Here is a 27,547-nt window from a genome sequence, read left to right as displayed (position 1 = left end):
GGCATATGGCTGTTCTTCAGTGTTTTTTAATAGCTCAATACCATTTCATTTTATGAGAATTACTGACATCCCAGTACACGGCTGCCGCTGAGGCATAGAATGAATGGTGGTGGTCTTGGCTTCTTCCATTGAGCCACGGCCCCCAAGAGTACCTTCCACCACAAACAACACCATTGCTGCTTTCTCATCACAAGCGAAGGCAGTGCTTACCACCAGGCTCAGGTCTCAAGATAAAAAACTTGCCAAGTTAAGCTGTCAAGATCAAAAATCCTTCTATACTCCCTTTTTACCTTAAAATCCCAAAATTCTCTGCTTGGATCATTATTTGCTTTATTTTCTGGGAGAATGAACCAAAAAGGAATACACTGACTCGTCCCAAGCACTCTAGGAGTTATTGATGACCTGAAATTTGGAATGGCCACTTCTGTGACTATGAGAGGAGAAGTCCCACTTAGGCAACTTAGAATCAGTTGTGTTGGATCGCAAGAGGCAAGCAGTAGAGAATCCTTTTTACAATAAGTTTCTTACCTCTAGGATAAGCACCAATCCAGAATTCATGTCCTAAAGAATAGTCTGAACTCTCCTTTACTGCAATTTACTTTAGATGGCTGTGTATAAATGAAAAAAGGCATCTGGCACAATCCGTAACCTGTCCTACAAATTGTAGGGGAAAGAACGCTAGGTACGGAAGATATGGGTTTGAGAACCAATTCTGACCCAACTCTTTGAATTTTTAGCAAGTCCCTTAACCTGGGTCTCAGTTTCTCCACTTATAAATTTGGGATCATTATATCTACCCAATCTACCTCATAAGGCTGCCATTAAAGGACTTCTTAACATTTCATTTAGATGGTGTGTCTGAACATGTTTTATAGACCGGGAAATGCTGGGCAAATGTAGAGTGATAATTGTTTACTGACTAAGAGGTTCTAGAACCATTATGCCTCATTCAAATCCTAGCTTCTGTGTTTGCTGATTGTGGGAGCCAGTTTCCTCATCTATAAAATAGGAGTGATAATAATACCTATCTCATAGTGTTGGTAAGAGAATGAAATGGGATAATCCAAGAATGGTTGGCATTGTGCCTGGGATACAATAAATGCTCAGTATAATCATGCAAAGCACTGACACATTCTATATATAAACCCATCTTGCCTTGGTCCAGGGGCTGGCGTGCATCACACAGGCTATCCCAAAGATCTCAGCACCCTTCAAAGCTTTAATAATGTCAGCATTAGAAATGATATGAGCTTATAAATGATCGTTTGAAGTTTAATTATTGAAATCTCATTTACATGTATTTGGTCTTATAAATGAAAAAAAAAACCCGAATGTTTATGATTTTTTTGTTTCAGTCAGCATTCGCCATCTTCAATCAGAGAGAGCTCTGCTTTCTAGATGGTTTTATACAATGAATAGTTTGGGGAAAAAACAGTCAAAGCAAATGCCAAACACCGCAAATATATGTTCCTAATTTCCATCCCATGAGTCTGAGTTAAAGGGCTAGTTATCTCTGCCTCTGCCGAGGAGCTGGGGGCACCTGTGTGAGCACAAGAGTGCTCCCCACTCACATGATCCTGTGAATGGCAGCTGGCTCAGCCCTGTGCTTTTGTGGAGGTGAAAGAGTGAGAACATTCAGAGGAGAGGCTCAAAGCCAAAGGCAACTCATAAGCTAACTACAGTCTTCACTACATGTAAATTTATGAGTTAATTACAATGATTTAAATATATTTCCAATTTTTTTAAATTTAATCTCTGGGCAGGTCCCAAGACAGGCACACCCCCCCCCCCCCAATTGGGCTCAAAGGTTCAATTATTTAATACTCACACTAGTGGTGCGTCTTCACTTCCTAAGGGAGCCATACATGAAAGACTATTTCAGTGAGGTTTATTCTTGGGTGATACTTTGAGTAACATTTGAGAAGTGGAACAAGAGAGAAAAAGCAAAGCCCTCAAGAATGCCTCTTTATCATCATCCCCAAGATCAAGGCTAATAAAAATTAGTTTAACACAAGTTACATTTCTTTCAAATCTTAAACACTCTCTTTTTAAAAGGGAAAATAATACGATAAAGCCTTTGAAGGCCTTCATAGGTCCATGGCACCCAGAACTTACTGTTTTGGCTTCTTATATTTTGTAAGATAACCAGGCATAAGCCTTTATTCCCACTTGCCAAATCAAATATTGGTTCCCAGGGTAATCTGGTGACATACACTTATTACACCACCAGAAACGTTGGCCAGCTATGTGCTGTTAAATATGTAACAACTAACTCTCTAAGGGAAAAAATTAAAAACCTGGCTTTGTAGCATTTGCCAGTGTCCATGGTGGAAATACTCCTTCCACGGCCAATTTCAAAACACCAACATGACACACATCACTAAACATGGGGTCGGGAACAGTTTTGCAGTAGAATGCAATTATACAGTATCTCCGCCAGAGAGGGACAACACATGTAAACCACCTCAAGGACGTAGATAAGAGTAAAACTTAGTGGAATAACTTGAAAGGGACGAGTTTTGAGTATTTACTACCTTGTGTTTAATACAGTTTACTTCATTGTAAATTTATAAAGTTTAATCTTTAACGATGGCTCTGTGTAACAGCTGTCTTGAAAAACTCCTGAAAATCTGACATTCAACTTTCGCAAGCCAGCGAGAGCAGGCTCCAGCATACCACTCACTCAGGGCCCCGTGGGGATAGAAATACTGAGCACAGAAAAGACAACAAAAGGGAGTTACAAATCACCCAAGGCCAGCGAGGGGAGTAGAACATACAGACAGGCATGTGGGGTGAGATGTGAGGAAGAGAGTTGAGTCCAGGATGGGGAAGGCAGTCCTCTGAGCTCATGCTATCTGTGTATTGCCTCCCGGTAGTTGCCCCTCCAGAGGACTTGCGAGTGGCTGGTATCAGCGACAGGTCCATTGAGCTGGAATGGGACGGGCCGATGGCAGTGACGGAATATGTGATCTCTTACCAGCCGACGGCCCTGGGGGGCCTCCAGCTCCAGCGGCGGGTACCTGGAGATTGGAGTGGTGTCACCATCACGGAGCTGGAGCCAGGTCTCACCTACAACATCAGCGTCTACGCTGTCATTAGCAACATCCTCAGCCTTCCCATCACTGCCAAGGTGGCCACCCGTACGTAACATTTCCCCATCCTACTTCATTTTTCTTTTCTCCTACATGAGATCATGGGCATTCATGATAGCAGTGTCTTTTCTAAATTCTTCGGGGATGCCTGCGATAATCATTGCTCTTGAGGAAAAGGGCTTCCAACAACGTGATCCACTTAGTAAAGGGTAAATCATTAAAAAGGCACTTCCGATTAAGAGAATTTCCAAATGCAGGCAGCTCCCATCAATTATAGAACCAAAAGGACAAAAACCAATTATTGAGTTCTGACTTGTTATAAGCTTGAGTCTGATTAGAAGTCAAAGAAAGTACGAGACTTATGCAGACTTTGAATCTAGTTAGGGATTCAAAACGAGGAGATATGAAATAGGACGTATAATAAGCAAGTGCTAAATGGTATGTTACAGATGGTAAGTGTATAGCAGAGTGGGGAAAAAATCTTATTTAAAACCACACTGACAACACCCACTTCTCCTCAGAGAGAAGTGGCATAATTTCTTCATGGTCTTTTGTTTAGCAAAATAGAGTCCGTCTTGATTATAGAAGGTAAAGCTCCAGAGCATAGTTTAGAAAGATTCGGTGGAGAGAAAGAGAGGTGGAGACAGAGGCAGAGGCCAGCTAAACTGTTCTCCATAAGCAAGAGCTTTCCTTTTTTCTCCAGAACAGGGAGAAATTCCTATAGGTGCATATCTGTGTTTTACACGTATTTTATTTAAGCACAGAAAAATTTTAAAAGCTTGCATACCAAGTATTAACATTGGCTACATCAAAGAGGAGAAGAAGAAGGAGGAGGAGGAAGAGGAGGAGAAGAAACAAAGGCACTGTTATTTTTTTTCTTTAGACACCTCTGATTTCTTAAATCATCTTTTCCAATACTGCTTCTTCAACTCTCAGACACCAGCTGGGTGACTTCCAATTCCATTCAATTCTGACGTCATCTACCTGGAGTTAGCGTCAGATCCCACAGGTTAGGGCCTGTATCTCACAGAACCGCCCGGTCAGGTGCCAGTCACTGGTCCAAAGTTTTTCCCGGCACTTCTGATTGGCCCACAACAGTTTCCCGCAACCCTTCCTTGGGTTGGACAACTCCTTAGAAATTCACAGAACTCGGGAAAGTGCTTGACTTACCAGCACTGCTTTATTATAAAGGATACAACTCAGGAACAAGCAAATGAAGAGATGCATAGGGCAAGGGGTCGGGGGGTGGGGGGTGGGGGGGGGGGGGCTTCCATGTGGCTTCCTGGCCACCTCACCCTCCCAGCACCTCAGCGTGTTCGCCGACCTGGAAACTCTCCCAACCCTGATATTTAGAGATTTTTGTGGAGGTTTCATCATGTAGGCACGACTGAATCGATCACCGGCCATTGGTAATTAACTCAGTCTCCAGCGCGTCTCCCCCTGTTCCCTGGAGGTTGGAAGATGGGTCGAAGGTTCTGATCTTTTAAATCGTGACATGGCTTTTCTGGAAACCAGCTATCTATCTCACAATCATACAAAAGATATTCTTATCGCTCTGGAGATTCCAAAAGTTTTAGGAGCTGTGTGCCAAGAATCAGGGACAAAGACCAAATGCTTTTTACTACGTTGCCCAGAGATTTTAGAGGTAGCAGGAAACTGGAACAAGATAGTAACCATGAAACAGAAGCCCCTGGGTCAGTAAATGGGACCTATCACCAAATAAGGGATAAGAGATCTCAGTCCATTTTATGTAGGTCCCAAAGGACAAGATGGTATTTGGATAATAAATGCCATGGAAGTTCAGAGAAAGGAGAGGTCAAAGAAAAAAGAGAAGGTCTTGAAGGTTTCACGGACTTGAATCACACTCTGAAGGACAGGGACAGGCAGAGAGGAAAGAATGCAAGAAATCGTCCCATCCCCTTGCTTTGCAGGTGACAGAGATCTTGTTAGAATACCGGATTCCCCCTATGAATGCCGACTCTGTAAATATGCCTATAATTATCTCTGTTTATATTTGACCTTTTTTTTTTTTTTAAATTCCTCTGGTGCCTGAGAACCAGTTTTAAATATCTGCAATGATTGTGCAGAGAGGCAGGTCACCATCTGCCTCTTTTCCCACCTTGCTCCGGGATGAGTCACCACAGCAAGTGGCTGGCCCGACTCCCAGGCGTCTCCTCTCCGGTCCACGTGCACACACCGTGATGAGGTTTCCATCCCCCACGGCGTTTATTATGTCAATTCAGGGCATCCCCTCAGGCAAGCTCCCAGGTGACAAGGACAAAATCATGTAAACTCACCTGACGTGCCTTCGAGTGGGTTCAGAATCAGACCTGCCGTTCAACCCAGAAGCACTGAGGAAGCTTCCAAACAAGAGGGATGAGAATCTGTCAGTTTTCCAATGGAATATCCCACGAGAGGCAAAGCTAAAATGGGAGCAGGCTCCCTGGAGAACTGAGAAAAGTCATGCTGCCGTATTTCAGGGCTGGTAATTGGAACTCCATTAGGACAGGCATAGCTCCACCTCACGGAACCTATGCATGCCCGTGCGTGTGTGCGTGTGCGTGTGCGTGTGTGCGGATGGGGGTCAGATAGGGGGCGATTAAAAAAGGAATTAAAAACAAGATAAGTGAGGCAAAGGTGACTGAGGGAGCTAAGGGACAAATAATGAAGGAGAACCAGAGAAAAGAGGGAGACAGTGGAATGAGAGCCAAATTCCCAGTGTCCGCCATTGTCCTATGTGTGTGCCTCTGCTTTCCTTGTGTATGTGAAATGGAACTCTTAGACCATCCGAGACTTGGTGATGTGGGCTAAGCAGAATACTCAGACTGCCCGTCAGATGACCAAGAAAAGCGTTCTGGTCTTTATTCTGAAGTTGGCTTGCTCCACATCTTTAGCCAACCGTCCCTGTACCTCTCTTCCCGGGTGTGAAATGGGGACATTTTATTGCCTCTCAGGAATCCTTAGAGCCTCCAAAGGTAGTGTTCAAATTCTCTGAGAAAGGCACCATATTAAATACCAAGGTTTGCCACATTAGTAAGGAAAGGAAAGGGTGTCTTTGGTCACCTATTATGCAATAGAAAGCATTTAAAAAGTAGTTATTAGATGATGTTTGTTAAGCTCACTCAAGTATTCATTCACCAATACAGAGCGGCACCAGGGCCACGACAGAGCAGGCCAGTCCTGCACGTGGGACCCACGGTGTTTGTCGTAAGATTGAGATTGCCCAGCAGACCCGTGGTGTGGAGGGATCGTACCCAGGCAAAGGCCCAGGTGATGCTCTCTGTCCCTGCCAGGGACAGCCATGACATGGTCACCCACATTGCTGTGTTCCAGATCTCTCTACCCCTCAAGGGCTACACTTCAAGACGATCACGGAGACCACTGTAGAGGTGCAATGGGAGCCCTTCTCATTCTCCTTCGATGGATGGGAGATCAGCTTCATTCCAAAGGTAACGCCCATCTGCCACACTGCTAACCAGCCTTATGTGGAGTATTCGTACCCTCAACTTGGAATCCAGGGCTTCAAGGAGGACACTGCCCAATACCTCTTTCCATGCCACTAAGGATACAAAGGGACCTTTGTGGTGTCTGGGCTCACAAAAGCATGGTGGGGACTGACTAGCAAGAGTGGCCCTGAGCCTACCAGCCTGGCCTTGGAAGACAGGATGTGGGAAGCAGCCACCAGGCCCCAGCTCTCTGCTCAGCTCTAGGGTTTGGCAAGCTATGATTTTAGCGAGTCTGAAAACCAAAACTTCGAAACTGTGGGGCTTCTCTTTAGGACACAGGGAAAGCCAGACTGAACCCGTCACATAGCTTCATTCCATGCAGAAGATGCACCAAAAGTCAGCTTGTGTGGCCTCAGTCTCTGAAGGTCAGAGGCGTAACCCCAAAACACCTTTTGTAACATATTAACTGAGAAGATTTTTCCCTTAACCAAATTATGCTATTAGTTTTTGAGTTAAAAAGGTATCCTGATTCCTTCCTATTCTTTGAAGTAAGTATTTTATTCTGTTCATCTAGAACAAACTTTTCCAAATTGCCAGAGGTGCCTGCCTAGTTCCGATTTTCCAGAATTTGTTGACCCGACTGATACCCTCCCTAACTGTAGCACTCGTGGGAGCATAATGTTCACTCAGGTGCCTTATCCCCATCTTCATCTTTCAATATCAAATAGCATTTTTTCAGTCATTCATCAGACTCAATGACAGATGACACATATTTGGCTAACAAGACAGAGATCTCACCATCATTTTACTTCAAAATTCTTCGAGGAATGGACTGCTGGAGCTACAAAAGGCCTCAAGTTCACAGAGTCACAAAGTCTGAGCCTTCATCCAGACCTGAGCTGTCAGCACAGAGCCAGACACAGGGCTTGAACCCATGAACTGGGAGATTATGACCTGAGCTAGAGTCCGATGCTTAACTGACTGAGCCACCCAGGCGCCCCTACATCTAGTTTGTTTATAGAGATTAAAACTCAGCAAACTTAAAGAACATTAGGTAGCTGGTTGGTGGCAGGCTTAAAATAAGAACCCAGGTCTCCACTTCTATTGCAAGGTTCTGTCCACTAAATCAGGACTTTCCTTCTAGATGGATGTAGTTGTGTCGCAGCAAGCTAAATATATCTGAACAGGCATTCTGTACAAATACCTTCTTATATGTCTTATCTGCATTAACATGGCCACTAAAGTATGTATGGTAGGCAGCTGGGTGTATAACAGGGCAGAGAGAATCCTATCACCCTGATCTGAGGCAGGAAAAAAAAACAAACCTGTGCTAGGTTTGCCTGTTTAATATCTAATACGTAAAATTCTAAATAAGACCTTGGCCAGGGCATGCCAAGATCAAACACATGGCCACAGAGAATAACTGTGTGATCCACAGGTTGCCGCCACTGGCTGAGGGAGGAGGGGTGGGGAAGGGGCGGAGGGGCATGTGTCACATTGATTTATGGGTATGGCTATAAATTACATATAGGGCACTCCAGGGGGACATAAACAAAGTCCAAGGAATAGGGAAGAAAGGAAGTGACACAAAGAGTCTTCTTGTCCGCTCCATTTCCAGGAACACACATAGAAAATGCATAATAACAGACGCCAACAGATAGGTAGATGATCCTGGACCCAACATCGTCAGGTTCATCTTTCTCATTTCCTCATCCACCAACTTGTCTCTTTCCTCTCTTCTTTGTGTTACTCTTTGTTCCATGCTCTCTTTTTCTCTTCTTTGTACTTCATAGCTGGTTGTATCACTGACTCCTAACTCATCTGGGTGAAGGGAAAACTAGAGATTGACAGATTTGCACCCAGTGTAACACCATGAGAAACTCCAGATAGAGCAAAATGATAGTTCAGCTCATTCAAAAACTGAAAATGTCTCAGTGTGAAAAATGTTGTGTATACGTGAAGATGTTCACAGACACGCACACAGACACAAGTATACTCTTCTCAAGAGGCAAGGGCATGCTCATAATAATGCCAAAAAATCTGATGGATGTTAGCCGTAACCATCAAACATTGAATCTTTGGCGAGAGTAAATCAACATCACCTTATGACCAATTTGTACTGGCAAACTCAATAGACTAAGGAAAGGCCAAAGAAATGTTCTTGAAAATGGATTCTCCGTTTGCCAAATCTCATAGAGTGATAGGATTCTTACTGAGTCTACTGGGACTTTTTCCTGGCCCCAGATATTCAGCTGTCAGCATCAAGAATAGATGTGGGCCCCAGTTTTAATTCACAATTTACCATCAATATTTCACACTTTTCTCTCCCGGTGATTTTCTCTTCTGCTTTTTCTGCTTCTCCCTTCCTCCCACCCTCAAGAATAATGAAGGAGGGGTGATTGCACAGCTCCCCAGTGATGTAACATCCTTCAATCAGACAGGACTAAAGCCGGGGGAGGAATACATTGTCAATGTGGTGGCTCTGAAAGAGCAAGCCCGGAGCCCCCCTACCTCGGCCAGCGTCTCTACCGGTGAGTGCCTCCAAACCTTCTTCCTATGCCTATCCATTAGGTCACTCTGGAGAAAGGACTGCAGATTGCCCAAGAAGTAGAGAGACAGAGGGTGCCAGGTTTTCTCCCAGAGCTGAAGATGATTTGGGTACCTGGAGATAGAGCTACCCTACCAGATACTTAGCTGAACATCTTCCCTACTGCCAATCCTTGCAAGCACAGAAATCTGGGAGCATATTCTATGGGGGAAATTTTCTGTTAAGATTTCCAGTGTATTTCTTCTGATCTTAAAGAGGCCTCGTTTGCCACCCCCTAGTATCTTGAGCTTTGGAACCAGCAAGAACTAACTCACTCCTATCTATGGTGAGATCTGGAGAAAGTCATCCAACCCTTCCCAAACTTCCCATCACTTTCTAATGATGAACAACAATACCTCCTTCTTTGAGTTGATGTGAGAATTAAATCAGAAAAAGCACACAAAGTGATTAGCACTCTGTTGATGGCAGGTGAGTGTTCAATACCCAGTGTATACACATGTACTCAGAGAACACATTTAGGAGTGAGAGCAGGCGGAAACAAATCATCCGAAACCAGGAAGCGTGGGTTGGGTCACTGTTTAAGGTGATGACTTAAGTTGATTATTATTTCATCCCCACAGTTAATCTTATGCAAGATCATTGTCTCTAGATTTGATTCAGTACCTGTGCCATATTTTGCCTTCTTGTTTTCTTAGCTAACAAAGGAAGGCCAACTTTAATACTGTAAATTAACAAATATGATGCATATGCATGTGCCCTTCCCAAGAACTTCTCAAAAGTTACAAATAGCATCTGGTATCATTTTTGGTTCTCATTTTATTGATGGGGGAGCTGAGACTCAAAAGTTAAGCATTTTCCCCTTTTAGTTAACAGAAACTGAGATAGGGGAATATTGGTACAGCTTTATTTTTCATAAACCCACACTGACACCTAAGAAAGCCAGTCATGAGTTTAGGACAAAGGCCAAGTTGGCCAGAAAGAGGAACCACAACACCATGTAATGAGACCATGTTTATGGACTGGTGATTCATACTTTGCTAATTAGATCCAAACTAAATAGCATCAGGTGCTGAGGCTTATGCTCAGTCTAGAAAACATTGGTTTTAAACTATTGTGGCATTAGATTATGTTCCATTAGAGCACTGGGGCTCCATGGCAGTGGCTCAGGGCAAAGACGAAGGGGAGATTTGAGCCTCTGATCACACCCACACCCAGGCCCAACACACCCTCCAACCAAGGCAGCGCCACGTGTTTTGTATTTTGTATAGTCATTTAAGATTTTGTTATTTAAGAGAAAAGAGTATTATTGCCCCAACAAAGGTTTTAAAACTACTGTTCTACTGCAAACATGTTTTAGAAGAAACTACTCCATAGCCACAAAACCTAAAAGTACTCTGTAGAAATTTGTTCAGACGCCAGTGACTAGAGCTTTTCCACAACTCTATCCCAAAGGTGATGCTGGAACCTGACATTTCATGACATGTGCTCTTCCTCTGGGATGGAAAGTTTCAGGTCCCCCAGTCATTCCTGTGAACTGATATGAAGCAAGCATGAGTGGAAAACAAAAGCCTAGACAAAGAAGATGGTTCAGAAGAGGGCAGAGAAGAGCATTACAGCTGTAGAAAGTTCTTCCTCCACACTTGGGGAAGATAGTCTAACCCTGCCTCAGTCTTCTACTCAAACCACAGTTTTGCAAAATTTGCCATATTTTTTGGCTTGGAAGTTCCCTAAGATTCAAATTCCAGATTTAAAAATCTGTGGTAACGTTAGGCAGATTTTTTTTTTTCAATTAAGAAAAATGTCCTAGTTAATAGCTTGGCATTGTGTACCGAGTCATGAAGAAATGGAAAGAAAAATATTTATTCCAGTTTACTTTTTGAGTAGAACATGTGTTTGTTCAGAAATTAGGACTTAATTGAAAGCAAGCTGATACCAACTTGACTGGAATCGAGACACCACTACTAAGTGGCCAACAGAAGGGCAGAATCCAAGAGTGGCTACAGAAGAGATGACTGTCTCCAAACCCTGTCTGCTGTTTTCAGGAAACGATTATTTAATTATTTCCTTCTGCTAAGGTCTGACCTACACCAACCCCCTCCTGTGAAGTTCTGAGTCCTCATAGACACTCAGACTGGCTTCTCTTCCAGGCAGGCCCTCTGGGGAATGCAAATTATAAGACCTCCTGCAGCTAGAGCCAGATTTGTGCTGCAGATCATACACTAATATGGACAATCCACTCCGATTAGGGTCTTGGAGATTTAAAGAGTTGGAGGACCAAAGCCTTACATGGTCATCGGAGTCTCTGTGACATCTTCTTTTCTTTTTTCTCAAGAAGCTCCAGCTCTTTGAAATGCTTCCCCTTCTTTCACATGGACACAGAGAATATTCACTCATTCCTTTTACTCAACACCCATTTCCTGAGTATCTATGTTTCAGGTTTCAGGCTTTATGCTTATACAGCAGCTAGAAGACCATTTCTCCCATTTCACTATTAAATTAAATTTAAAGGGTCCAAGTTACCTGAAACCATTAAGTTCAGCATGCTGAAAACATCTGGATGTGTTCTGTTAAATTATTATTACCCCAAATATGAAAAACAGAACTTCATTTGAACTCCAAGCCAGGTGGTACAAAATGGCCGGGTGATTTTCATTTTGGTGGATGCTAAGCCAAAAATCCTAAGCTGGTTAATAGAGAACAGGACTGGGCTAGACCCAGAAAGAGGGTGGAGTGACCAGGGAAATGTCCTGATTGAGAAGCCCAGAGTCAGACTGAGCCCATCCTGAGGGAGACGCTCCATTTTGGAGACAGTAGGAGGTGGTCCAGTGTGGACTGGTTTAAAAAAACCAGTCCTAGTCAAGACTCTCTGGGAACAAGAAAGAAAAACTTTCTTATACTATCTAAAGCAAAAAAGAATATTTACTGGAAGGACAAAGAGTATCTTCTAAAACCCTAGGACCAGAATGCATCTGGGTGTCATAAAAAAACGAGAACCAGAAAATGGAAAGTCAGATTCAGGTTACTCTCTCTGTCTTTCTAGAAGCTCCACACAGTCACTCATTTCTGCTTCTCTATGTATATTTGTTCCTAAAATTCTGCACCAATTCCAGCATGTGTGTGTGTGTGTGTGTGTGTGTGTGTGTGTGTGTGTGTGTGTGTTGAAGATAGAGGTCCCCACACAAAGAAATTCTCTGAGACACCAGATGGCCATCCTACAATTCAACACAATTCTGACACTATCTACCCAGAGACAACAGCAAATTCCATAGGTCCAGGGCTCAGTTCCACAAGACTGCCTTCTACTTCAGATGCCAATTGCTTCAAGTCCAGGTTCTTACCTTTGTTTCTGACCAACTAGCTATCAATCAGGCTCCCACCACCCCCCTCCTCGGATTTGATTAATTTGCTAGAGCTGCTCACAGAACTCAGGAAATCCATTTGCTGGATTACTTGTTTACTACAGAGGATATTAAAGGACACTAATCAACACCAGATGAAGAGATACACAGGGCAAGGACCTGAAAATTTTGGGGCCCAGCATGGTGCACGTGGAACCATGTGGTTCTGGTTCCCCAACCTGGAAGCTCTCTGAACCTAGTCCCGTTGGGTTTTTATGAAGGCTTCATTACACAGGCAGAAACAGTTGTGGACCAGAGGTCACATGGCTTACTACTCAGCCAGGCAGCCCCTTCCTCGCCTCATTAACATAACAAAAGACATTATCACTCTCATCACTTAGGAAATTCCAAAGGTTTTTGGAGCTTTGTGTTAGGAAGTAACAATATGCCCCCTAAATATGTGTTTATTATAAATCACCCTCTTCCTTCTCTAACCCCCTCCCCACCTTTTTTGTCTCCCTCCCTAAATCATTCACACATTGATGTGTGAATATGGTAGACAATGGCCACACCAGCCCTGGCTCTCCATGGTCCCAAACCAGCTAACCAGAGAACCTGAGTCTCTGGTTCCAATTCCAAATCCTTGAAGAACATTAATACTAATATTAATATTAATCAACTCCAGCCAGAGAGGTGTAGTCATATTCTAAAAGCAAACATGGAAGCTGGGACTACTCTTTGAGAAGATAATGAGTAATTCAAGAAGGACACATTGGCCTTGCGGAACTACCATGAGGAGTTGAGAACACCATTCTCTATTGTCCTCACTAAGCTCTTTCTTTTTCTATTTCCATTCTACATTCTCTCCCTTTTCTCTACCCCACCACTAATTCAATATGAAGAGGACACCAAGTGGGTGCTGGAACCATGGACAGTGGGCACCCTAGGAAACCAGCCAGCTTTTCTAGTTCACACTACCCCACAGTGATGTTCCCCTCCGCTGCTCAGTGCCAGAGGCCAGGGCTCAGGAGGGACATACGCTGCTAAATAACCTGGAGGGACTTCCCGTGTGTGAGGTGCCCTCCTAGCTCAGGAATATGCAAGAACAGGTGGGAAAAAATAGCCTACAAGATACTATTCCTAAAGTGAGTTCTTTTTTTTTCCCAGAGAAGCAAGTTTCCCCAGAAGGCATGTTTTACGTCCACACATACAAATGTCTGTTGGGTTGTGGTATGGACTTAGCAACTGGATTGACTGAGTTCTAGGTGTGGCTGAGCAAGCATATCTTTTGGATATTCATGATACCCCCTTTGGCAACTGAGTTGGAAGTCTCAGATGTTTAGATGGGGCTGATGATTTGGTAGATCTTTCCTCAGGGCTCAAAGAAAGAGAAGGGCAGAAAAACATACCAGAAGCACAGTTCTCAGCTCTCTGTCCCATTACCTCCAGAAGGAAGCTGTGCTGGCCTCAAGCAATAGGTACCCTTCCCCTGCCCAAATGAGGAAGTGACAGCACGGAAAAGCCGTAGCCTGGTGAGAGCAAGATTCAGGGGAACTGACTTCCAATGTCACTTCCCCTGTTGCCTCTATGTGTCCTCAGGAAAAAACCATTTCATCTTACTGTGTCCCATTTTCCCCATCTATAAATTGGGATAATAACACCCATCCTCTCTTTGATCAAGTTAACAGAAGGAGGAAAGGAGAGAGCTGATTTCAAACACCCACTTCTCAAACTCTTGTTTCTATTTGATCTTTTTCATTCAGTCATTGATGGGCCAACACAGATCCTGGTTCGAGATGTCTCGGACACCGTGGCCTTCGTGGAGTGGACCCCACCTCGAGCCAAAGTCGACTTCATCCTCTTGAAGTATGGCTTGGTGGGCGGGGAAGGCGGGAAGACCACTTTCCGGCTCCAGCCCCCACTGAGCCAATACTCAGTGCAGGCCCTGCGGCCCGGCTCCCGCTATGAGGTGTGGGTCAGTGCCGTCCGTGGGACCAACGAGAGCCAGTCCACGACCACCCAGTTCACAACAGGTAGGCTTTGGGGAGGTGCGCGCAGGGAGGGAGAGGGGGTTGACCTGGCTGGTGCCGTCGTCGCGGCAAGAAGGGTACTGACGGGGTGAGGTGACATTGCCCGGGCACCATGTTATCACAGAAACTGCAAGAAGGGAGCAAGGTGTGTGTGTGGGGGGGGGGGGGGGCGGGGCTCGGCGAAGTTATGTGACAGCACAGAGGGACACAGTGCACCGGTGCTCAGGAGAACTGGGTGCTTGTCCTGCCTCGGCCACCAGCCAGATCCATGACCTGATCGAAGACTCTTCTCCACGGCTCTCAGGTATCTCCTTTGTAGAATGAAAAGTTTGTCTTGAAAGGACTTACACATCCAGACCGCTGGCCCAAATGGCAATTTTGCGAGTTTAGGAAAGGTGCCCTCCTTCGAGGTCCTTTGCTGCTATTTGCTGGCACTGTGATAATTCTATAAATTCATACTAACTACACAGCACGTTGGCACCCCACGGAGCTGTGCGAAGCCCACCTTGTGTGGACAGCAGCAGACCTTCCTCCTGAGGCTCTGGGACCCATCCTGCCCTTCGCGAGCACTAGCAAGAAGGCGAATGGGAGGCCTGCTCCCACACACAGCAGGCGGGAGGAGGCCCACCTGCCTTGCGGTGATGACCACCCCCCTTCCCATGGCCATCAAGACTCTGAAAGAGCTTCACCCACAGTCCGCAAAGGCCGGACCTCACGGTGACCTGCTCCTGGATTCTCTTGGAGCCCGTCAGGCTGGCCAGCTTGGGGACAAATAGGACGGGCACCATCCGAAGACGGCCTTCCCAGCACTCTTCACTGGGTCAACAGGGGCTGGGATCAGATAGTGAGTCTCCCTCTGACCCGGATTCAATCCTGGCATCTCTGCCCTGGAGAGGTCACACATCAAAGAACGTCTCTGCCAACTCCAAGTCGTCCAGGGATCAAAGGAAACTGCTAGCATCTGTAAGATCTGAGAGCCAGCATCTCCCAGCGGGCTACTTCGAGCATTCTACCTGGGTTGTGGCCTAAAGGCTGTTATGGGATGGGATAAGCCAGCCGAGGGGCTTCGGGGTGGTTCAATAAACAGCACCAGTATCCTTTAGCGGTGTTTAAAATCAGTTGGTAAATAAAGCAAAGGATATGACAGATGGAAGCCAAAATATCCCCTAGACTGGAGCCTGCAACTTAGTGTTAGAGCTATAGATGGGCTCGCAAGGTGATGGTCCCTGTGGCCCTGGGCAAGTGCCCCCATGTGGCAGAAGTTGGGAGGACTACTCAGTTTAGGATTTACGTACAGCATGGAGGAACGAGCCTGATCCCTGGGGGCAGCGGGTTCCCATGAGAGAGGGGAGCAGAAGGGCAGTGCCCAGGTCCTGCTACAAAGTCCACCTTCCCCAGCCTAGGCAAGAGGGAGGCTGGAGTCTTATAATGGGGCTCCGTCTGCACAGAGGGACACCCTGGGAGAGGGCAAAGCCTCCCTGCTAACAGGCAGCAAGTGTGGACATTGAGGACATACAGAAGGCAGGGTTTGATTCCAAGAGAGAGGCTTTCTCCCAGCTCCTGTACCAGACTCCACCCCACCCACGGGATCCCGGGTCTGAGGTTCTACTGAACACATCTTGGGATCCCCAGGGACTGAATATACACCTAAAAAAAGGAACTAAATTCTGCCCATTTCTCTCTTCTTCTTCTCCTTCACTTAATCCACACTGATCAGGGCTCGGCATGACCTTACTCCATGTCCCTTCCTGATGAATTCAAGGTCAGCCCCCCTCTCCCACCCCTCCCACCTGCCTGCTGCCCTGCTCTGGTGGCGGGATCTCCTGGGGGCCTCGAGGCCTGCCTTCCATTCTGAATTTCAAGACCGTTTTTTGTTTGAAAAGTGGTTTCCTTGTGCTTTGCTCAGATAAGGAGTCTGAAGAGGCAGAAAAGGAGAAGGGCGCTCTCAAGCAGCATGATGAAAGGCAAATTCTTGATGCTTAGGTCGACAAGATGGAAGCAGGATTGGCTGGTGGCCCAGGAAAATTCCAATCGAGACAATTACATTCTGCCTCCTCGGAGCTCCCCGAGTTTCAGCTCTGTTTCCGGTCGCCCGGCGGATTGGCAGCTGTTAGGAGGCTGCCTCCTCGCCTGCAACCCCGGCCTGCTTCCCCTCCGCTCTGGGAGTGAGGGACGCGTGGGGGTGGGGACATGACAGCAGCTTCCGCTCAAGCTCTCCCAGCCCGGGGCTGCTTGCGGAATGCACGCGGAGAGGGTGCCCAGACCCTCGCGGCAGGGCCCTCAGTCATTTCGGAGCTCCGCTTAAATTCAAATTAGCCAAAGTGCTTTTCCAGGTGACGTCTCCGGCACTAGGAGCGCACTAATTGCACAAGCAATTAAAGCAGAGATTTGTTTCCTGCACGGGGAGCACGATAGTTGCCTGGGTCTTAGAACTGCTCCCCAAAAGGAAAGAGCCATGATGGAAACACACTAGGCCAGTGGTTAGAGAGCAGCCAGCTCCAGGATGCCCCGGCCCTTGGTGGCTCTGGTTTCAGTTACCCTCATGGGGGACATCCTGGGACTCTTTCTGTCCACAGGAGAGGCGTCCTCTCTGAGTACATCCCTCAGGACGCCAACTTGGCCTCCAGGGCATTCCGCTAAGCAGAGACTGCTGCTTTGAATGCCCCAAGCCTCTCTTGAATGCTGTTATGCGTTGAACTGTGTCCCCAGAAAGATGTCGAAGTCTTACCCCTCAGTACCTGTATATATGTGACCTTGTTGGGAAATAAGGCATTTGCTGATGACCAGATTAAATGAGGTCGTTGGGGCCAACCCGAATCCAATATGACTGTGTCCTTATAAAAAGGGGAAATTTGGACACAGAGGCAGACACATACCCAGAGAGAGCACCAGGTGAAGATACATGACAGAGATTGGGGTGATTCTTCTACAAGCCCAAGGGACACCTCAGATTGACAGCGAGCAGAGACGGGCCTAGAACAGATTCTCCCCTACAGCCCTCAGAAGGAAGCCACCCTTCCAACATCCTGATCTTGAACTTCCAGTCTGTGAGACAACACATTTCTGGTGTTTGAGCCCCCCAGTCTGCGGCAATGCCAAAAACGACTACAGAGGCCCACGTCACAACAATTGGAGACCCGACCTGCTCAGCAGCGATTCTGCGGGGATCCTCTCACATGCAGGTGCAGCCTGGATGGCATTCGCCACCCCAGCAGAGACCAGCTGCCTTCAGTCAAAGCTACTTTTCCCTCTACCACCTCGCCTCAAGCGCCCTCACAGCCCCACGGTCGAAACTTCTAACAAGACTTTTCAAAAGGCTTTGAGGTGGCAGACGAGACCGAAAACGGAACTTTCAGTCACTTCACATGTGCCTATTGAACACCTAGCAGGTGCCAAGCACTGTTCTAGGCACTGAGGCTACAGAATAAACAAGACAGATAAGAACTCTCAGTTCACATGAGGTACATTCCAGCGGGGGAAGAGGAGAAGAAACACACAGGATCCTTCAATCAGAAGAATTTTGCTGAGAAGCAAAATGGATGCTACAGAGGAAGGGCCACATTGGATTGAGTGGTTCAGAAATGCCTCATTGAGGGAGTGGAGTTTTAACCAAGACCTAAGTGACCTAAGCCATGTGTGGATCCAGGGAAGAGCATGCCAGTCAAAAGTAGCAGGCAGTGCAAAGGCCCTGAGGTGGGAGTAAGTTTGATGTGTTTCAGGAGCAGAAAAAACGTCAGCACAACTGGAGCACAGGGAATTAGGGTAGAAGTGATACAAGATGATGTCTGAGAAGCACAGAGCCCTGCGGGGGATGATTAGGAGTTGGTAATAGGAAGCAACAGGCAACTTTTCAGCAGGAGAAAGGCGTGAGCTAATTTTATGTTTTAGGGACTAGATGTCCACAGCCCCCAAGCCCCTCAACAGGGCCACCCTGGACATCTGCCTTTGCCTTTCCCTGGCTTGCTGACCTGTTGCAGATACCAGACCAGCTCGTACCTACAGGGGAGCCCTTGAGTTGTCCCCCCTAGAGAGAGATCGGGCTTCAAGACCCAGGGGAGCAAACCATTTCATTCCACCCCATTCCTAAGACCCCCTCCTGTTGCGGGGTGGACTAGGGAGACCTCAGGCCCTGAAGCCTTGACCCAGCCCGTCCAAAAGCTGTCGCTGCCAGGGGCTCTTGGTCTCGCCATGAGAAAGGATTCAAGGACAGACACAACACAGCGGATGAGCAGTACAAGCAGGAAAGTTTATTTATTTATTTTTTAATATGAAATTTATTGTCAAATTGGTTTCCATACAACACCCAGTGCTCATCCCCAAAGGTGCCCTCCTCAATACCCATCACCCACCCTCCCCTCCCTCCCACCCACCATAAACCCTCAGTTTGTTCTCAGTTTTTAAGAGTCTCTTATGTTTTGGCTCCCTCCCTCTTTTTCCTTCCCCTCCCCCATGCTCTCCTGGTAAGTTTCTCAGGATCCACATAAGAGTGAAAACATATGGTATCTGTCTTTCTCTGCATGACTTATTTCACTTAGCATAACACTCTCCACTTCCATCCATGTTGCTACAAAAGGCCATATTTCATTCTTTCTCATTGCCATGTAGTATTCCATTGTGTATAGACAGCATGGTATTGGCACAAAAACAGACACATAGACCAATGGCATAGAATAGAGACTCCAGAATTAGACCCACAAAAGTATGGCCAACTAATCTTTGACAAAGCAGGAAAGAATATCCAATGGAGAAAAGACAGTCTCTTTAACAAATGGTGCTGGGAGAACTGGACAGCAACATGCAGAAGAATGAAACTAGACCACTTTCTTACACCAGTCACAAAAATAATCTCAAAATGGATGAAGGAAAGTTTATTAAAGCAAAAGTACATTCTCTAGATGTGAGAGCAGGAGAGCTCAAGGGAGAGCTGCGCCCACTGGGGCTTGGGTTTCCATCTTTTATTGACAGTTGTTAACAAGGGAATGGAATGTTCATTACTTGAGGCAGGGATTTCTTGGAAGCAGGGTGGTGTCTTCAGGAATGTGACTTCCTTATTTGGTCAGGGGTTTCCTGTCATGGCACCCTTAGGAAAAGATTTGAGTATGGCAATGTAGTATAATGAAGGAATAACGTGAACTTTGGCCTACTTTGTCAGCCATCTTGGGCCTGTCTGGTTTAATTCCCTTTCTTGTGGTTCAGGTCAGGGCAGCCTCTGACTTTCTCCCAGTTGGCCATGACTTCCCCTTTGATGGCCTCCAAGCATCCTGTAAGAACCTAACTAACTGCCTACTACAACATTCTCAAGCCCTTATTCCCGGAATTGACCTCTTTTGGCTTCGCTGATGTGGAAAGTGTCTGGTTCCTTCAGGGAAAACACTGCCCCCTATCCACAGTGCATAGGTTCTAAGGCCAAAAAATTCCAGAAAATAAAAAGCATAGTTTTCAAGGTCTGGGATTTTTAGTCGTGAAGAGCAGTAGGTAAGTATAGGACTCAACCTGAACTCTAACTTCTCTTTGCTCCGGGTCCATTCAGGCCTTACACCCCACACCCGGTTGGGTCCTTTATCGCAGCCTCTGCTCCTGTGTGAGATTTCGGGGCACAGGATCCAGCATGTTCTTCCCATATGCCCCTCTCTCCAAGCTCCTCTCTCCATCCCAAGGCTAGAGAAATAACACACCCAGCATGTCAAGAACGCACAGAATCCGGCATGCCAGCTCCACATTGAGTAAGGAAACATTCCTCAGAAAAAATAAGCTGCAGAGACATAAATCTGCTAAAAGATTCACCTAATTTACATCACTAAACAGAACACTTCTCACTCTGGAGCAGCTGCACTCAGATTGATTCACAGTGCTCTGTCTTCCCCAAGAACAATTGGTATATACTTGCCTGGCATTTGCAAATTAGAAGTCTGCTGGAGGTTTTCTCAGAACAAAGAGCTGGTCCACTTCAAAGTGAAATTCAAGTCTCAAAGACAAGACTTATTGAGAACTTTTTAAAGGGGCAGTTTTCATGACCTCTTACCCTGCAAGTTGTTTGTGTTGTTTCTGCCTGAGGAGATGACCTGTCTCTGGGGAGAGAGAATCAGCCGCCCAGGGTTGTGGGAGAGATTGTGTGCTGGTGGTCTCCCTTTGCAGAGGAGTCTTTGGAACTCCAGAGAGCAAGCATTGGGGGCGCCATGTTGTTGGAACTCAGGACGAACTTCAGAGGCAACAGGAGGTCCTCCCAGGGTTTAGGCACCTGTTTTTGCACCAGGTACCATGCTACGCATGTCACATGCACTGTCCTATCTGTAGGACAACTTGAAATCTTGGTGTTATTAGCCCATTTTACAGATGTGGCCATTAAGGCCCAGTGACACCTCACATGACCAAAGACTTAACTATGGTAGAGCTGGGCTCAGAGGCCTAACCCCAAAGCCTATATTCTTTCCACTACATGACATCCCCTAGGTGTATACTTAATTTCCTACAAACCTTTCATCAGTATCTATGCAGGTAAACCCAGGGAAGACAGCTTATACTTCAAAGTCTTGCAATCAACTGTCTCCTTTGAGCTTGGTGGCCAAATTTGCTATTACTCTATTCTGTCATAATCACTTGGAAGCCATCTCTGATTTTTTTTCCTCCTGCGGTTTTTCCCTCACTTAGTGTGTCAAGCTTATGATAACTGGTTCATTTATAAATTTCTAATAATTTTTTTAACGTTTATTTATTTTTGAGACAGAGAGAGACGGATGGCTTGGTCGGTTAAGTGTCCGACTTCGGCTCAGGTCACGATCTCACGGTCTGTGAGTTCGAGCCCCGCGTCGGGCTCTGTGCTGACAGCTCAGAGCCTGGAGCCCGTTTCAGATTCTGTGTCTCCCTCTCTCTCTGCCCCTCCCCTGTTCATGCTCTGTCTCTCTCTGTCTCAAAAATAAATTTCTAGAATACCACCACCACCATTCAGGAAATATTCTAGAACATTCCCTGAATGGAAATGGGGCAAGCGTAAAGTGTGTTGATATCTAACTCCCAAGTAAAACTCTCCAAACTGCCCATAGAATCTGTTGTGGCTCACCTGGCAGGCCAAAAGCTCAAGACCATTCCTGGGGTTGACTCAAACCGTGAAGCAGAGGGTCAGGAGCTACGGGCTCTCGCCCCAAAGCGTGTTAAAGTTCAAGATGCGTGACAAACGCAAATTTTGGTGATGTCTGACTCTTTTTAGAGATTGACGCCCCCAAGAACCTGCGGGTTGGCTCCCACACGGCCACCAGCCTTGATCTGGAGTGGGACAACAGTGAAGCAGAGGTCCAGGAGTACAAGGTCGTGTACAGCACCCTCGCGGGTGAGCAGTACCACGAGATGCTGGTCCCCAAGAGTATCGGTCCAACCACCAGAGCCACCCTCACAGGTGAGTACACCCTGGCTCCGGGGGCACATCGGTTCCTAACCCCACACCCTCACCGCTCTCCTCCCAGTGCACCCAGCTCCACCCTGCCATCCCCAGATCCCACTCATTTACTCTCTCAAGTCCCTGTCACGCATCTCCTGCCCTCCATTGTCTTCTGTCACTTGGCCAAATCTACTACAAGTCTCGTACAGACCACCGCAGGTAGCCTTCACACATTCTCTCCTGACCTCTTCACGTGGCCCACATGCCCTGCCTGGTTTCCCCACAGTCTTCTCCTGTCTCCCCGCCCTCCCATGTGCCCTGGTGCTCCCCGTGCTCCAGGACCACAGGTCTGCTTCTGACAGTTCCTCAAACACCTTTTCCCTGCTGCCACAGGGCTTGGGACATGCTGTTCCCACCACCTGTCAGGCTCTCCCACCATCCTCTTCACCCAGTTATGTCTGCCTCCCTTTTACCTCTTGGTTCACTTGTCACTTCCTGGGGAGCCTGCATGGTCCCCAGGTGAGATCAGGTTATCCAGTCCTGCTGCCTCCTCTCACTGGTGACCACTGTCCTCACAGTGCTGCTCAGGTTATCATTATACCCTGTGGGTGTCATTATTCTGTTGTTGGTCTCCACCCTGGATCTAAAGCTCTGTGAATGGGGACCAACTGGGTTTTGCTCACTATTGACTCCAGCAAAGTGTCTAAGTCCAAGGTAAGTGATGGATAGAAGGAAGGAAGGAAGGAAGGAAGGAAGGAAGGAAGGAAGGAAGGAAGGAAGGAAGAAGAAAGAGGAGGGAGAAAGGGAAGGGAAGGAAGGAAGGAAGGAAGGAAGGAAGGAAGGAAGGAAGGGAAGAAAGAAAAGAGCAAACATTCACTATGACTGGGGCATAGAGTGCAAGAGACCAGTTCGAGAAGGGGAGAGCCTAGTCATGCTATACACCCCATAAAGAGTTTGAGTTTATTCTTGAGGGCAATGGGGAGTCATGGAGGGATTTTAAATAAGGTGATACAATGACTACATAGATGTAGCTGCTGTGTGGACAGTGGGTGGGAGGAGGGCAAGGCCAGAGGCAGAGACTGGTCAGGGAGCTATGCCGCAATCAGAGGGCGAGAGGATGATAGTGCGGACTAAGTCAGCACCCTAGATCACCATGACACTTGGCTGGGGAGCACTCCCTGTCCCCTGGGGATGTGGGCCCTAGCCAGTGCTCCTCCTGGGACCTTAGACACACCCATCCAGGAAAACCTGCCCACTGGACTGCACTGAAAGGTAGATGACTGGAAATGTGGGGCATGGTTTTCAGGTGAAGGAGACTGTGCAAAGCGGCCACCCAGGGGCTACCAGCGAGCTCACCGAGACTTTATTTAACTTGTGTCTTGGCTTCCTGCAAAAGCACTTGCCATCTTAGTAGATAAGGGATACATAGCAAAGAGTGCATACAGTAAACAAGGGCAGTATAATCAAAGCTGTTTTCCTCCCGAACCGAAATCCCAGACCGCCTTGCAAAATGAGGCCAGTTAAAGTAAATATAATAAATGCTTTTTCCAGACAGACGCACTCCTCGAAGCACAGCAAGGAGATGGAAAGATCTGCTGACCAAGCAGGTTAATGGGGGTGAATTAAACATAGCAGGAACACGCCAGCTGGTGTAAAGGCCTCCACAGAGAGAAGGAGACATTCACAAAGATTAAGCAAAACAAAAAAACTGAAATGATGCAGGAGGGAACTGAGTCCAAGTGCAGCCCCCCCTCCCTTGCCTAGAGCCGCAGGCTGATTTGGCAATTAGCAATTTACAAAAACGATGGCTAGTTGTTCAGATGGAGGATACGCCATAAAATCCTGAGAGAGATAGAGAGGCATCCAGTCACGTCCTAGTTATTATTTCCCAGGCCTGGGAAAGAAGATTCTACATTCATTGATCATCTATCTTATTCCAGGCACCTCCCCATAGTTATAGCTTATTTACTCTTCACCATAACCTCGTGACAGATGTCACCATCCCCATTTTCTGGATGAGGAAACTGAGGCCCAGAGAGTCTGGAAACTTGCCCACGCTCGCAGAGCTCCCAAGAGGCACAGCTGTGGCTCCAAGGCAGCTCTTCTGACACTTGTCAAAAGCCTTCCATCTCATGGCTGCTTGTACTAAAGAACTTAAAAGTAAAGGACAGTCAAAATGTAAATGCTGTAGACTTATAAGGAACAGAGAAATTATTATTGAGGAGTGGGCTTAGCGAGGTCCATTTTTTGGTTAGAGTCGAGCTTATGAAATAAAACTGTAAATATATATTCCACGTAATTATCCCAGGGAGCTCGCTGCTGGGGAGATTTATAAAGGCAAATAGCTTTATGTGATTTAAGAAGGAATTATAGGCATGTAAGGAAATCAAGTATGTCTGTACTTGCTGAGATGCAAATTACAAGGGTTGTGGGCTCTCTTCCTGTGGTATCTGGGGGAAGAGAAGGACGGACTTGAAAGGAGGGAAGGCAAAATGAGGCAGAAGTTTGATCCCAGCTCTAGATACTTGTGTTTTTTCCCTCGCCCCCCAACTTGGACACTAAAAAGGAAAGTTTTTCAGCCTCCAAGGCCTGAGTTTTGTTTTGTTTTGTTTTCTCATTCCAAACAAGTTGTTTATGTGCACGTATAAAGCAAGACCCCGGCCACAGGTGGGAAGGGCATTTCGGGCTCACCTGAGGCAATTCCTCCCTGGCCAGAAAGAGAAGGTAGAAACTTCCAACTCTGCACATCCCCACATGTCCTACCTCCTAGTCAAGAACAACTGCGGAGCACATAGTCACAGAGAACGGACTGAGGGTTGACCGGCATGAGGGATGGAGGGGAGGTGGGCAAAATGGGTGAAAATGGTCAAAGATACAAACTTCCAGCTATAAAATAAGTAAGTCATGGGGATGACTGTAGTTAATAAACTCTGTCATATATTTGAAAGCTGCTAAGAAAGTAGATCTTAAAAATTCTCATCACTAGAAAAAAAATTATACCTATTCGTGGTGATGGATGTTAACTAGACTTACCGTGGTTATCATTTCGTATGCCAATATCGAATTGTTATGTTGTACACCTGAAACTAATAGAATGTCATATGTCAATTATATCTCCATTTTTAAAAAAGACCCCAAAGGGGTGCCTGAGTGGCTCAGTTGCTTGAGCATCTGACTCCTGATTTTCGTTCAGGTCATGATCTCATCGTCAAGAGATTGAGCCCCGCCCGCATTGGGCTCCGTGCTGAGCGTGGAGCCTGCTTAAGATTCTCTCTCTCCCTCTTCCTCTGCACTTCCCACACTCCCTCTCTCATTAAAATAATTTAAAAAGTAAAAATAAAAATAAATACAAAAGAGAAAGAAAAAAATCATAATGGAGACTCTTAGCACAAGGTCCCTTTGCCTCTTGCCCCAGGTTTATTTGAATGCTTTGTTCTGTGGAACATGTTAGGAGCCAGGACTTTGGATCCTGCATCCAGGCACGACCACTTCCAGTGTGATTTGGGACAACTGACTTAATCTGCCTAAGCCTCTGTTTTGTCTTCTGTAAACCGGGAATAACATTGCTTACGTCACTGTGCCATGATGAGGCTTTAATGAGATCATATATTTAATGAATGTGAAGTAGTATTTTTAACATAGCAAACTCCGTACGTGGCTGATGATGGTGAGAGGTGAGTGGGGCAGGGGGAGGAGCAGGAGGAGGTCAGTGAGCTAACGGTTTAGGACTTCCTGTAGTGGGCGTGGCACAGAGCGGAGACCATGCTTCTCACAGTGTGGTGTGGGCACCAGCCACAAGTCATCACCCCAGGAGCTTTTACAGCCCTCTCCCCCCGCCACCACATCTACCAAATCAGCGTCTGCGTTCTAGAAGACCCCCAGGTGATTTGTGAGAGGTGCTCATTCAGAGCATGGCTTCTGAAGTTGCCCGCTTTGGTTTGAGACTGACTTCAGGGATGTGCGTTTGGGGCAAATTTCTTCAATTTCCCAGGCTTAAGTTCCCTGGTCTGAAGGACATCACATCTTTCTCATGGGGTTGTTGGGAGGGTTAAATGAGATCATATATATCTGCGTATACAAGCACCTGGGATGGAGACCGGCTCATAGTGAACATTCAACAGCCATTCGATCTGATATGGTTTTTAATCCCCACAAAGCTCAGACTGGGTGCACAGTAGCCTGGCCTCTCTCCCCAGTACAAGTTCACACCCCCGTTCTTCTCACGGCTGACTCTAAGCCCTGACGTCCTGTGGCATCTGTGTTTGCTATTCCCTGCTGAAGCCCTCGTCTTCACAGCCACCGATCACCCCTGCGCTGTGGGACACAGGCCTTGGCTGACTCTCTGGGCCTCTGAGTCACGCAGAGGGCTCGCGACAAGCGGCCCCTGGCAGAGCCTTCCCCCACACATGCCTCTCCCTTTGCAACACAGAGGCCAGGCCCGGGCACAAAATGCCAGACATTTCTTTTCCATTATTCTCCACAGGCAATGCCCAGTGAATTCCCTCTGGAGTATGAACTTGTTTCTGAACAACAGACTCAGTGTCTGCAATGATTTTTTTTCCTCTGCTCTGGTGGTTTCTGTGTCCTTAATGATCAGTTTTTTAGGCTCAGCCTCTCGGCCAGGATGATGTGTGCTTGGCCTGTGTACCATACCTGGAGTCCCAAAGGGGTGCTGAGAGTTATGTATTTCACAGGCGCATCAAGGTACCTCTCGGTTAGACAGGCAGCACTTACCAAGGACGCGTACCACTGTTTTCTGGGCAGCGATGAGAAACCATAAACCCTAAAGAAAACTCTGGAAGGAGGAAGGGAAGACAGAAAATGTGGGAGACGGTGGGAAAAGAAGGAGATTCTCATTCCTTGACTGGAATTCGGTCACAAAACCCTGCCTCCACCCAATGCAAATGATAAACACCGCTCTGTGTCTGAGGTGACTCCTCTATATCTATCATCAGAGGCCTGTGGCTGCAGGGTTTTGCCAGGAAGGAAGAGGGGTTCGTCCTCAGCCGTCCACACTCCTCTGCCTCGTGCTCCCGCATGAACAGGAGCCCACACTTGAGGAGCCCCATGGCCAAGAGAAAGGTTAAAGGAGCTGGCCCCTATGGCCCTGTGAGCGCTGGGCTCAAACCCAGGCCCCCAGAGCCAGTTCATCACAGCCCTGAGCAACTCTACCCCCAGGCCACACGCTGCTAACCAGAAAAATCAGCACCCGGGCTTAGGAAACCCAGGGCCTTGAAGATTCCTACAGACATCACGGTACGACACAAGATTGCAAGGAGACAAAGACCTACAGCTGCCACACACGATACATTCACTCACGCACAAGGCCAACGTCACGACTTGGGTCTGGGAGTTGCCACCTTGGAGACCGCTGGTTTCTGGGGGCTTGGAACAGACGCCTCTCCCCAAACCCACATTTTCCTCCCCGGGATCCCACGGCGTCTGGTGGTGAGAAGGTGGGCTCCCGAAGGTGCAGAGGTCCGTGTGTATGTCCACAGGAGGATTTTCCGTGAAGAAACCCGAGACTCCCTGAGAAGTCCAGCTGGCAAAACAGTGCTGACCAAGGCACTTGATGTTCACTTCACCCTGTCTGCACTCCCTGATGTGCCAGGGCACAAACACCAGACCCAGGGCCAGACCTTCAATGCCAGGCAGGCTCTTCTGAGGAGAAGTTGGGCAATAGGCCTGTGGCCCAGGCCAGATGGTTCTCAGCCTCCTTCA

The 27,547-nt window shown here is 46.9% G+C and overlaps 1 protein-coding gene across 1 annotated transcript in view; it reads left to right on the top strand.

The window, feature by feature from the left end:
* Nucleotides 1–27,547, top strand: part of TNR (tenascin R) — a 410,686-nt gene that overhangs the window by 334,281 nt on the left and 48,858 nt on the right. The window contains exons 5-9 of the mRNA XM_043569008.1: nt 2,877–3,140; nt 6,426–6,541; nt 8,919–9,069; nt 14,188–14,457; nt 21,659–21,844. Of these exons, the coding sequence (XP_043424943.1) occupies nt 2,877–3,140; nt 6,426–6,541; nt 8,919–9,069; nt 14,188–14,457; nt 21,659–21,844 (987 nt within the window). The remainder of the gene's footprint in view (nt 1–2,876; nt 3,141–6,425; nt 6,542–8,918; nt 9,070–14,187; nt 14,458–21,658; nt 21,845–27,547) is intronic.

Source organism: Prionailurus bengalensis, chromosome E4, assembly GCF_016509475.1.
Source record: "Prionailurus bengalensis isolate Pbe53 chromosome E4, Fcat_Pben_1.1_paternal_pri, whole genome shotgun sequence".
Classification (NCBI taxonomy): domain Eukaryota; kingdom Metazoa; phylum Chordata; class Mammalia; order Carnivora; family Felidae; genus Prionailurus; species Prionailurus bengalensis.
The sequence above is the reverse complement of the archived record's forward strand: the minus strand, read 5'-3'. Positions and strand labels throughout refer to the sequence as shown.